The sequence below is a fragment of the Vicia villosa genome, unplaced genomic scaffold (genome assembly GCF_029867415.1).
Source record: "Vicia villosa cultivar HV-30 ecotype Madison, WI unplaced genomic scaffold, Vvil1.0 ctg.000192F_1_1_3_1, whole genome shotgun sequence".
Taxonomy (NCBI): domain Eukaryota; kingdom Viridiplantae; phylum Streptophyta; class Magnoliopsida; order Fabales; family Fabaceae; genus Vicia; species Vicia villosa.
Genome location: NW_026705062.1, coordinates 1 through 13204, shown reverse-complemented (window position 1 = coordinate 13204; position 13204 = coordinate 1). Strand labels below are relative to the sequence as shown.

Genomic DNA, 13204 nt, shown 5'->3' with positions numbered 1-13204 from the left:
CATTTTTTACTATTTCTCAAAATGCCCTGGACAAATTTAAATTAAAAGTGCGAACATAATTTTGTAAACAGACCAAATTTTTGGTAGTACATATTTAAATTTCCAATATTAAATTTTATTGGAAAATTTGAAATTTCCAATAAAAAAATTTTGTAAAAAATAACATGCAATATATTTGAGTGCCGAGTATAACTAGGGTTGACAGGTCACATCCTCGCCTTCTTATGAAATAACCACAAGCCTTCCATGTTCATACACATTATTCTAGAGGGAAGTGTGACACCATTTACTTGATTGTTAACGGTATCAAAATGCTTTAGGAGTAATACATTTGCTAAATTTTTTAATAATATAAATCAAATACCTTCTATGCACAATTGTAGAGACTAATACACTTGGTTTGATTACATATAATTGTATAAATAAATTAACAAGATTAAATATAATTTAATCAAATTATTGGTTTATATTAAATTAAAATGATTTAGTTAAATATGACAACAACTTGGCCTATTTTCCCAAAATAGAGTCATCAAATAGAATAGGAGGGCACTCCCCAAGGAACACAAGTACCACATGATTTCAGATAAATTGATAAGAAGGTTATTAAAAAATAGCTCAACATATTCCATCAACGCTGTACTAGTTTTCAACCGGAATGAAAGCCCCAAAGTGAAGCTTAAAAAATTACAATAATAAATGAATTATGACATAACCCAACCACTCCCTGTATAATTTAATACCAATGAATTACAACAAAATTTCATTTGATTAACCTAGCATTTTCTAACAAGTGCTAACAAAATTACATGTGCTAACAAGTCCTTCGGTAGCATTTTCTAATCTAGCAAGCTAGGATTAGTGGTTTTTGTGACCCAAGCAATTATCATAGCTCTGTTGGAGAAACAAAGTCAGCAAAGAAATATATGCAACAGCCCCATATTGAGATCATCTCATAACAGACTCTTTCACATACGATCGATTACCCGAACTGCAATGTAAAGGAATGATGTCAGAATCCATAGCAAATGACTTTAAAGGGGTACCACGGGGAAAGAATATTTTAGACTCACGTATACTCAAGGTGAATATTCATAAATCGAGCATTTTCTTTGCTTTGTGTCAATGTTACTAAACCTTCGATTAATTGATCTTGCTCCAGGTCAATAGGATCATAGAAGTATATCAATGTCTGCAAATACATAAACAAAATCAAGATAATTAAATCTGTATCATAAATGAAATGCAATTTTCAGCAAGGAGCCACGATTCTAGATGCAATGGCACCAGCATACAGCTGATATTCAACCGTAAAGCTTCATCGGAATTGTATCCCAAGTGCAATCAATCTAGACATATGTTGTGCATTTTTTATTTAATATATGCTTAGAGATGATAAAAGCTGCACCTGCTGCCAATGTGTTGGAGGATCCTCAGGTGCAGTGGATAGGACCAGTGCTTCACTAGGATTTGTTCGCTTTTTCCTCAAACTACCGTTCAGTTGATTATTCTCGATAACTGATGTTGATGACTCTACCTTAGGCACATTGAACTCAACATCAAACCAAAATGCAAAACCATGCAGTGGAGCTGTATAAACAGAAAAGAGAATTCAATTAATGCCAAGATATTAAAGATTTCACTAAATGCAGAGTTATTAGTTAGTAATTTGAACGATAACCAAGCACTGTGCCCACCCACAAGCAAACATGAAGGAGGTGGTGCAAATATCGGATATTTTCTATATTGTATCCTATATTTTCTTAACATATTGTATCCTATATTTTCTAAGAAACAACATATCGCCATATCGGATACGTATAGTATCTATGCATCATAGATTAGCAATAAGAAAATATATTCAAAAGTCCACAAATCAAAGGAAAGAAATGACAGACAAAAGTAGGTTACCTCGCATCATTGAGTTGAACTTAAACTTCGACGTTACAGTTTCTAACTCATTGATGGTAACGGAATAGCTATCAATATATTTAACCTGCATGCAATAGTAAATGATCAATTTCTTCAAAATTCTTACTAATACTACATTAAGGGAAAATTTTAAAAATTATGCATAGAAACAAACAAGCTTGTATATAGACCGACCCCAATAAACTAAATAAGATATTTTGAGCAGATACTGCGTTTTGCGAAAGGGGTCCACAGACTGTAAATTGGATGGATCAAAAGATCGTCCAAAAAGTATTAAACTTATTTTTTAATATAAAAGTTTGATAATCTAGATAATTAATCGATAATAGTATAAATAAAATTCAAATAACAATGTAGATAATTTTTTATAGTTATTTTATTAATAACAGTTTAATATTTATAGTTACAAGTGATTATGATAGGGCACCTAGGCATATTTTAGAAGTGGGCCACGAGGGAGAGAGAATGGAATTTAGTTGGTGACATGGAGCTAGATTCAGGATGAGAATATATTGTGAGTAGAGAGTAGGGAAGGGGCGTGCAGAATTACAGTTAAAGTTGTTAGGAGAGTTTCTTACTGGTCAGCAGCAATAGAGCTCTAGTTGGGGGAGTCTTCGACTCTAGTTTATCCTTTCATTAGCTATTTCTTAGTTGCAGAGCCTCTGAACTCATCTTTACCATTCAATAATCTACAGATTTATTTTATTTGATTTTGCAGGTTGTGCGTATGATCTTACACACCAGTTTGCTATCTTGGCTCCTATGGCTCCACGGTTGGGACTTGGGAGGAAGAGATGCATGCATTACCTCTATTTTCTTACAATTTTGAGTCATTTAAATTTCAGTATCGGTAGTTTCTTAACATTTAGGTTGGTTCAGATATCTTTCTGATATCAGATCAGGAGATGGGACATATTGGGCTAACCCAACTCCAAAAACTAGCTTGTGGGGTGATGGTTTCCCCGACTTACAACAACTATCTGGCTATATCAGCAGTCAATTGGAATCTCCAACATACTCCCACACACCCATGACCCATTTCAAGAGAATGAACTTGCAGTACTAGTAGACATCTGGTGGTTCTCTGATAATGAGTAGCCCAACATGTCTATCATAGACTCCGATACCATATTAGAATTTTGGGCTTGGGTCTAACTCAAATCCAAAAGCTAGCCCGTGGGTGACGGTATTACCAGTATTCAATGTGGGATCTTCAACAATATAATTTACATAGTGAAAAAAATTGTTAGGCTGTTCTATCATATAGAAGCAGCCAATGCTCTTTTAACAACCATCGCCAACAGTGAAACCCTCTATAAACTGAACATTAAACAGCACAAGTGCAAGACCCTGGCTCTGTCACATGGCTTCATATTGTTTAGTTATTCCACAACATCTGCCAAACCTATATTGGAGGACCAGTATAGAAACAAATCACGTTCATGGTTTGGTTCAGAAGGAAAACCGAATCAAACTGAAATGAACTGGAAACAGAGTTCGCATGGACTTTTGGTTCGGTTCACCGAGTTTATATATTTCGGGATCGGGATCAAACTGCTTCTGCGATTATAGCAGCAAACTGTATATATTGCAAAACTGAACCAAACCGTGTTGAAGCTTCCAAGCAAAACTAAAAATGTTTGACTGAGCCGAACTGAAATTTCAAAAACTGAAAGCACTTTCAAAGAGTTCCAATCATTACACAAGTTGCAAACTTTAAATAGAAAAAACAAAACCCCATCAGAAACCAAAATGTGATGTCTACATGCTTAAAGAAAGGTTCTTGGTTAAAATACAATTTAAATAAGGAAATTTTTCCAGCTGAGAAATTAAACCTATTGTTAGAAAAATCAATAAACAATATATGATCCATTCAGTCCAATCAACAAAGCTAATTCTCGTCTGTGAGTTCTCTTGACATGAAACTCTCCCTGCATAGCTTACTTCAGGACATGTATATCTCTAATCTCTAAGAAAGTAGGGATTTTTGATTTAGGGTTCTTGCTAGCAAACAATGTAAAGAGTGACAATTTGAAAAGTGCAAGTGAGAGATATTATCCTGTGTTGTGAACCTGAAGTTCACAAAAAAAAATGCAAGTATGACAGAAGTAATTGGAAAATAAGTGAGGGTAGCAACAGTTCAGTTACTTGACAGTGCAGTTCAATTCTTTGTGGTGGTGCAGTTCAGTTGGTGAACTGTATTTTAAACACCAGTTCAACTTGTTAACGGTTAATAATAGTTTGGTTCTTCGTAGTACAGTTTGGTTTGGTTTGTTTATAACAATCCTAAAAGAAACCCTTAGATTATTGACTGAGCTTCCCATTATTTTGTGAAATATACAACATGTTTTTGTATATATGCATATATTGTACAGTGTATAATGGAAAACCATCATTCATGGCTTGAAGTTAACCAACTTTTCTTCAAACACAATTCAAGAATGAAAAATAGTACATGTATAACCTTGGCAAGTATGTAATTCAGAATTCGATAATAGTGAAGAGAAGTCAAAGTAAACAGTGACAATAACACTAGCAAACGTACCATATGTGGCCATGTCAAAATATTTTCACCGGTTATTGTCTCCACAGAAGGTTCCTCAAATGCACATTGTTTTGCTAATGATAACATGGCAGACACTGCAACCAAAAGCAGTAGTAAAAACTGATAAGAAAAGCAATAGATAGGAAATTATTTATTGGCAGACTATTCTACTTTAGTGTATACCTCACTAAATGTTCAAAGAACATACTTGGAAGATAGTCTTAGAATTTGAACTTTGGTCCAACTTAAACCCAAAAGCTAGATTGTAGCAAGAAGGTTGGCCCTAAGATAGGAGTTTATGGTTAAGCCTAACTACCAAAAGCTAGTTTATGGGGTGAGAAATTCCGCCCAATATGGGATCTCCAACATACAGGACTAAACATTTGAAATTTCTAATAAACTAGATTTAACATTTCACTAGCCAAAAAACAAGTACTGAAATTGGACAACCTGTGCATGGATATTTGGCTAAAGTTCATGCATCCATAGGGTGCCAAAAAACACTAACTATTGATATTTTAATACGACTAACATAGGATCTGATGTGTGAAACATTCAAATCAGTGACATAAATAGCAGATTGCAGAAAAGAGCAGAATGCCAAAAGAATAGTAAATAAGTAAATCCAGTTTCAGCAAATATCTATATATGAAGTACAATAACAGATTTTGAAATTTTCTTTGCAATCCAGGATGACATCTAAGTTGCTATGCAGTGCACTTACTGTCAATTCCATAAACATTGCGCCAAAAGTCGACGCTGTCACTGTATCTGTCCGTATGTGTGACAGGAGCCATGTACAACTGGAGAAAAGTACACCAAGAGGTCAGCACCTTTTTCAATTTTTGCGCAAGACACCAAAAGCTCAGCATTATTGTAATATGTACTACAAGATAAACTGAATCCATTAATTACTGAGTTCCCAACTACATTCTAGCAACTCTAAGCTTCATGTATAAGTAACCATAATTCCCATTAGGTTTTTGAATCCTTATTAGGCTGAGATTGAACCAAACAAAATAACTTTCAGGAAAAGATATTCACGATACTATAAACAACAAACTATATATCTACTTATTAGTAAGAGTAAATAGAAATACCGATGCACTCGAAGGAAGAATAAGACCACCGGGTTTGAGCCAGCGATCTCTGGCAGTAATAACGCTCCCAAGCATGCTCTGCAAGAAAGAAAAATATCAAACCAATATAAATTATGAAAGTTAATGAGTATATTTTAGACGACCAGTCAAGCACCAAGAATGTGAACAAAGCATTCCAAGGATGAAAACAAAAGCATTCAACTTTAAAAAAAGTATAACCACAACACATAGTTACATAGACATATTCTCGAAGACAAGAAATACAACTCAGAAGCTTCCATGTTTTTCACGATAATTTAATAAACTTATAGAAGTTTTGTTATCTCTTACTCTTATACTGCTCAAAAAGACAAGGTGCCAATAAAAAACATATATGGTTTATCTCCCTCATCATGTAAAATCTGCAACTTCAAAATATATCTCAACCATAAACATGATGTCTGCCCAACGCCTTTTCATTACAACCTTCAACTTTATCAATAGTCAGTCAGATGTCAGAACCTTACAGGTGTAGCCCTTTTTGAGAAGTCAACCCTCTCAATGAAAGCAGGAATTTTAAGAGCATAGGCAGAGAAAGAGAGAAGCAATCCAAAATACTAGTCTTTTAGGTGGGAAACACCCTAGGGTTATAAGCCTTCCTTTTTGGGTGAGACTCCTCAACTTAGGATCGTAACAAAGTTCTCTTTATCTTTGTCAACTCAATCTTCATAACACATATAGGAGCTACAGTTACAGTATGACAAGGAGCAGCATTTATAGTATGATAAGGATGTATGCAGTCACTTTTTTGTTTTATTATGTACGCAACAAAATTGTAAGCCTTTCCACATCCATCTTTCTGATAATGATAAAAGATACTTCTGCTCAATTCCAATCCATTCAAGTTATCATGTAATTGGTGAATGAGATCATAAATTAACTTCTGAGGGGACTGATATATATATATATATATATATATATATATATATATATATATATATATATATATATATATATATATATATATATACTCAGAAAAATCAACTGTATTCTAATATGCACCTCATATAGAAGCATATAGCCCATCCATTCTGAAATTATAACATCCACCTCTTCATCAATTTCAACATCCTGCAAAACCCATAGGCTGAGGTAAGTATATAAAGCTTGATCCTTGTAACAGAATATAAAGATGACAAAGAAAAACTATACAAATTTCAAAATAAGTAGAATTTGCATAAAATATTATATAAGTTGACCCTAAACATAAATGACATTGATATATTTTATAACACGGAAAGTAGGTGTAACATATATAATATATATTTGCCGTAACTTGTAAGTTTCGGTCTCTCCCACCTGCACAACTTATTTGTAAGGATAATAACATTGTAATGGATAAAAAAATCTTAAATCGTTTGTTTGGATTAACATTTACTTTGTGGCAATTGATCTTTATATGGAGATGATGGATTTTAGTTTTAAGTTTAACTAACTAATTCTAAATTTACACATACTCATACAGGATTGTAGACTGTATTATATAATGATGCACACTAATTTTCCTATTTTATAATATTATTGGTCAATTTATATTAGAATTGCAGAAAAGGCCCGGTGTGGAGTCAAATACATGTTTATGATTGTTTGGTTTTACTGTATTTGGTTGATTTGAAAGACTTGATATAAGGTGGTGTTTCAGTCAAATAACACATAACTTGGTGATATTGCTGAATATGTAAAACTGGAATGATATCGTGGAAGAAGAAAAACTGCAGGCTGGCAGCAGTTGGATGAACATAAGAGTTAAAGGAAACATTTATCCAGCTTCTCAGTGGTTTTTGGGGGTATTTTTTGGACATTTTTCAGTGATCCAATGGTCCATCTTTAGGTGTAAAGTTTCATAAATCAACATTTGAAGTAAAATCTGGTTTACAATATGTCGGTATATTTCTTTCCATTTATGCTAGTCAAGGCTGTGAGAGTTAATTGATGTGTACCAGATTCAGGCTCTTTTCTATATGCAAGCCTGAACTGGTTTTCCTGTTATCCCATGGATTTTTGCTGTTCTGTTTTTCTCTCTTGGTTCTGGTATAAAGGTGTATTGGAATGAGTTATTGAGACATTGAGGTATGCTGTCAGCTGTTGCTTTGCCGCTAAATTTATTGACTAATGCAATGAGTGGAACTAATGTTGATCATTAGCGAGAAGTTGCATGTAATTTTTAGAGGAAATCTATTAGAGTTATGTTGGTCGGGTGCATGCTTGTGAAGTTGCACGTAATTTTTTAGAGCAGTGAGTTGCATGATCGGTACTTCTTTTTGTGAAGTAGTATTTTTCTATTTTCTATATGTCAAATGAGACTGGATTGGAATCGAATGAATAGATGTTGTTTGTGTTTCTGAGATTTCTAAGGAAGAGTGTTGTTTGCTGGTTGCTTGTGCTACTATTGGTGTGGTCATTTCTATGAAGGAATGGAGCCATTGGGGTGGTTTGTTGTATGAATGGAGATTCTGCTGAGGGGTTATATATGCAGCCAAGGTATTTTGTTTAGAACTATGACATGGCCTGGATCAGTGTGTCTAGTTTCAGCCTGTGCCAAGATGATAGCTACACTTACATTACACAATTTCAACATTATCTCGCTTTATGGCTAACTGGTGCACTTGCTTCTATGGATTAATTCTGGCATCTCAATAGTGAGCAGTAAACTCACTAATTTGCACCAATTATTTTGGCATCTCAATAGTGAACAGTAAACTCACTAATTTGCACCAATTAATTTGGCATCTCAATAACAAATCCTGCAACTTAATTTTCAATCATTTAACCAAAATGGTTTGGACATTATAGAGGTCAAACTTCGTGTCAAGATTTTAAGACATGGCATATTTCAATGATTGAAACACATATGTAGTTTAGAAGAGCCTACCTCAACTCGTCCATGCAATACAATGACAACATCAGAAAGGTTATTTGCTTTAACAACTTCATTTGCCTGTTTGCAAAAAGAAAATAACTAATTTAAGCCAAGATAAAAAGTGCTATTAAACATCATAAACAACCTTTTGTATTTACAAACTCAACCAATAAACTTCTAAAAAAGAAACAAAATAACTATAATAGAAAACCTCAAGTAGAGATAAGGTTTGGAAAGAGTTTAAAAAGCATAGGCAATGCTCATCATATCGGTCGGTTTCATGTGCCTAATTTTTAACATGGCATCAAAGTCGGGTTAAGTCACTTGAATAATTTAGAATGAATGAATTGTATTTGGTGCTGACACCGTTTCAGACACACTCCTTAGCACATAAGGAATCATGGCCATATGATATGACTAGAAATTCCAGACATGAAATTAAATCAATTTCAAGATATTCTGACCAAAAGTGGTAGAGGAAGACCTATTGAATGTGTAAAGCACGTGGTAGCAAGAACTGGATAGAATATACTGAAAAGAAAATTCTTGTTTTACTGTATTTGTATAAGGGTTTGTTATTGTACAGGTATAAAATTAGTGACATAGTTAATTAGGTTCGAGTTAGCTTCTTGAAAACAATGTGTCATATCTTGAACTTTTTACCCTTATCCATACTAAACAAAGCGCCATGCCCTCACCCTAATTTTTTTATTTCAGAAAAAAATAAAAAATGTGTATACCAATGAAAATTGTATCTTTGAAATTATTACCTGCAGAGCAATGTCACTGGCATCAACTGCATACACCTGTAAACATAAAATCCCACAATCTCATCATGTCAAACACTGAAATATACTATAGGTTGAAACAACTAGATTAAAAGCTTATTTATGAAAACAAAAGACAGAGGCTTCAAAAAAATACTGTTACAGAAAATCATAATCTAAAGAGTATGAGTCACAAAAAATTTAAATAAACGTACCCACCCATGATTCTCCAGAGTTTGAAAACTATTAAAAAAAAGGAGTAGAGAAGAATAAAAATTAAATCAAATACAAGGCAGAAAAGCAATCTATTCAAGGTACAGCCACAGCATCCAGCATATCCAGATTATATTAAATAGTACAAGGGAGCTAATACTATAAATAAAGGTTTTACAAAAAAAAATTAAGCAGTATTAGTTTTATTTAAATGGAAAATACATTTTGTAACAAAATACATACTACCATTCTTTCCATATCAACAAAAAAAGTATAGCAGTATCAATTTAAAAAAGCTTACCCGCTTTGCACCGGCCTGAGCACAAAATATGGAAAGGATTCCTGTACCGCAACCAACATCAACTACGACCTGAAGAAAAACAATAGTTAAGGGAGAAGAGAGGAGTGATATAGGAGGACAGAGGGACATGAAAAGCAAAAATGAACTTCAATCCAAACCAATTATGTCAATTGCGGATAGTGGAAAATAGCTGATTGTAAAAATTCTGCTATGCAATAGTGATATAGCGCCGTTATAGCGGCTACTTGACAACATTTTGTACTAAATAGAGTATTACGGAATAACAGCAGCTTGTCCAAATTTCACTACACTATAGAGGTATAGCGTAGCTATTATAGCGGGGATATTTAACAAAATCTATGCAAACAATACAAAATAGAAAATCATGAAAGATTCATCATCAATAGGTATATCTTATTCCAATATGTGGCATATGTTTAACCTATCAACTGTATAACAAACATAACCCCCAACAAGAGGCCCTCAAGATGGCTCAATAAGCTACCTAATTCAATTGGAGTTGTTACAAATCCTTCTTACTTAACCAAGTCTCGTAATAACAATTAAGCATTAATATAAGTATCATATGTGAAATTAACAGCCATTATTGATCTTATAATATTGCAATAGTTCACAAATAGATATAAGGAAATCCAAGTTTAACATTTGATACTAAAATTCCTCCTATGAGTGATATCAAAATTACTTTGCCAGCTATAAGACTCTGATGCCGCATGATTGCTTCCCTATAAGTATCAGTCCGCACACGATCCTGTACCAAACCAGAGCAAGAAAAGGAAACAACAAAATAACAAAGATTACTTTCGCATTTAAGAAAAGAAATCATTACAAAAGTGAATAAATTACAATGAATTACAGGATGAGGAATTCTCCTTAGACGAAAACAAATGGAACTATAAATTACAAGAATAAAAAACATTAAAGAAGCTATGCTACATTATCCATAAGATCAAATTTACATTTACCAATTAATCACATTTTATAGATTCGAAAATTAATGAACTGTGTTCGAAAACATACATAATGGAAAGGAGTTTAAAAAATGGAAGATATTCAAGTCTCCAGTATAAATTGTATTTGTAATTTTTGAAACGCTCTCCTATTTTCATTCAGATATTCAATTCTAGGATATACATAAAAGAAAAACTAAAAACTAGCTCTAAGAAGCAAGAACAAAGAGGTACTAGGGTTTATAAGATTCAAATTTCAAATATCATGTCTAATGTACAATTGAGAAAAATCAGAGTGAAGAAAGTAACAGAATAGTGGTAGAGTTAATACCTTGATCATTTCTTGATGAATACCGAGGTGAGCATAGGAATGAAAATACGCCATATCATAATCGGTGCAAGGAGATCGATTAGTAGGCTGTTGAGGTTGTTCGGCATCGGAAACCCTAACACGGGAATTAGAAGTGGAAACACGTGAGCGGCGAGTGCCGTGACGGGCTCTATCTCTGTTGCTGTGATTATGCACCATTTCTGGTGGTGGAGGTGGTGGTTGATGATGGTGGTAGCCGTTAGTGTTGTTAGTATTGTTATCCTTCAAAAACATCGCGCTCTCTCTCTCACTTCAGTCTCTTCTCTCTTTTTCTTATTATTACTACAACACAACTGAGGCTTGCACGCACTGTCTAATCAGTTAGGTTATATATATGACGCCACTGTTTTAATGTGTGAGGTGAGACACTTTAAAAACGTGTACCACTCAATCTATAGGCTTCATAAAATTATAGGATTCTATGCTCAAAAACAAAAATTGCAGGTGTTTTTTAATTTTTCCTGAAATATCTCTACTTTTAAAAAATATCTAATAAATATTACATTTTAAATTCCACATAATTAATAAACAATACTCTACATTTTTTTTCTAATTCTTAATTTTTCGTTCTTAAAAAATATATATAACGGATTCTGACGATTGCTAGAGCTTTCAATACAGTGTGGTGGAGAGAACATGCAAGATCAACACTTTAAAGATAAAGTCAGTTAAATCTAAAAGGTGTAGTTTGAGAGTGAGAATGAAATTATATTTGAAATGGTGTCTCCATGGGTTTATATACATGAGATTGAGATCATTTCCAACAGCGAGTGACGCGCTAGAAGCTGGGATCAAGTGTTTGGTCACTGGAGAGGTCTCACTTACTCCTTTGCCCGCTTAATGGATACTGCAAAATGGCCTCACAATTGGGCCTTTTATTTGGGCTTGTGGAAAGCCTGAAATAGTTGCCCACAAGGCTTTACTAGTGGTTGGTGAAGCAAGGATTGATATTATCGAACCGTCCTCTAATGTCGTTGAATTCCTCCAGGGTTAGTCCTCAGTAAGTGGAAGAGGAAGAGTTTGTTGAGTTACAGCATATAGTCTCGCGAACAGACATATTAAATGCATGTCATGTAACCGTAACATTGCACAAAACGTATTGGACACTGGCCCTAAGTATGGAGACGAAAGTGACCCTTTTAGGTACTCGCGCTTTTTGCAGTGACTCCATAAATAGTGGAGCAATGTGGTGGTTGGAATCTCAGTATCGTGTTTATTCTTACGGTTGTTCTTTTTTACGTGTTGGCAGTAAAGTTGAAATGGATCAAAATAGATGTCAAACAACAGGGGATGTTGGGGGAGAAGACTCATCGATATGGATGAAGCAGGAGACATTGGACATCATTTTCGTATTCGCCAACAAAGGAGGCCTAGACCATACCTTCACTGAGGTGGGGTCCTCTTTGAACTGGCAGGCGATCCCTCTAAAAGAAGACAAAAGGTTGTGTAGTAATTATGAAAGGTGTGTAATTTCTCTTCATGAGTGTCTGTTTTCTTGGATAGGTTTTTTTCTTTCCCTTCAATGAATTTAAAGTGAGCGTCCTTAATTAGTTATGTCTTACCCCTTCACAATTGCATTTGTTAAGCTAGGCCTACATCAAGGTCTTTCAATATTGTTGCGAATATAAGAGAAGCATGCTGACATTGACGCTCTTTTTCTATCTTTTCAATATCCAAGCGTAGCTCAAACGACTTGGAGTGAGACCAATATTTACTCTCCCTTAGAGAGGGTAGGAAGATGTTTTAGGTGTATACTGAGATTATAAATAATTTCAAGGGCCGGTACATTTTGGTTACGCCCCTCGGTGAGGTCTGTCATGCAAGTATATATGATACTTAGCCTGATATGTCTTCGGGGTGTTTTGATAAATTTCCAAAACTCTGGCGTCTAAACCACTTTCTAGTCAGGCCAGGAACTTATCTCTATCTTCCTAATGACATGTCCTAGAAGAAAACTTATTTAAAGAATAAATTGACGTGCTTCTGGGTAGGTTTGAATTTTGTCGATGGTGTCGAGTCTTTTGTAGCAGCGTCGAAGAAGCGGGAGAAACGATACATAGAGGTGTTGTTTAGTTAAGAGCATTGCCGAAGAAATATGTGGCATAT

The 13204-nt window shown here is 34.3% G+C and overlaps 1 protein-coding gene across 1 annotated transcript; it reads right to left on the bottom strand.

Annotated features, from left to right (window-relative positions):
- Positions 1-687: 687 nt before the first annotated feature.
- On the bottom strand, positions 688-11431 carry LOC131625191 (probable protein arginine N-methyltransferase 6). The gene is made up of 13 exons (XM_058896085.1): positions 11060-11431; positions 10464-10529; positions 9758-9826; positions 9247-9282; positions 8489-8554; positions 6619-6687; positions 5578-5655; positions 5202-5280; positions 4478-4572; positions 1912-1996; positions 1409-1590; positions 1074-1192; positions 688-991 (listed from the first exon to the last, which is right to left on the bottom strand). The coding sequence occupies exons 1-13, from the start codon at positions 11330-11332 to the stop codon at positions 949-951; spliced, it is 1260 nt and encodes a 419-aa protein (XP_058752068.1). The 5' UTR covers positions 11333-11431; the 3' UTR covers positions 688-948.
- Positions 11432-13204: the final 1773 nt, after the last annotated feature.

Bases quoted from the DNA above. Each gene is read 5' to 3' on its own strand.
- LOC131625191 (XM_058896085.1), bottom strand. From the start codon at position 11,332: ATGTTTTTGAAGGATAACAATACTAACAACACTAACGGCTACCACCAT. The intron at 9,827-10,463 runs GTAATTTTGATA...GTTTTTCTTCAG, and splicing joins AGAGTCTTATAGCTGGCAAA to GTCGTAGTTGATGTTGGTTG. The intron at 5,281-5,577 runs GTATTTCTATTT...ACTTTTCTCCAG, and splicing joins TTCTTCCTTCGAGTGCATCG to TTGTACATGGCTCCTGTCAC.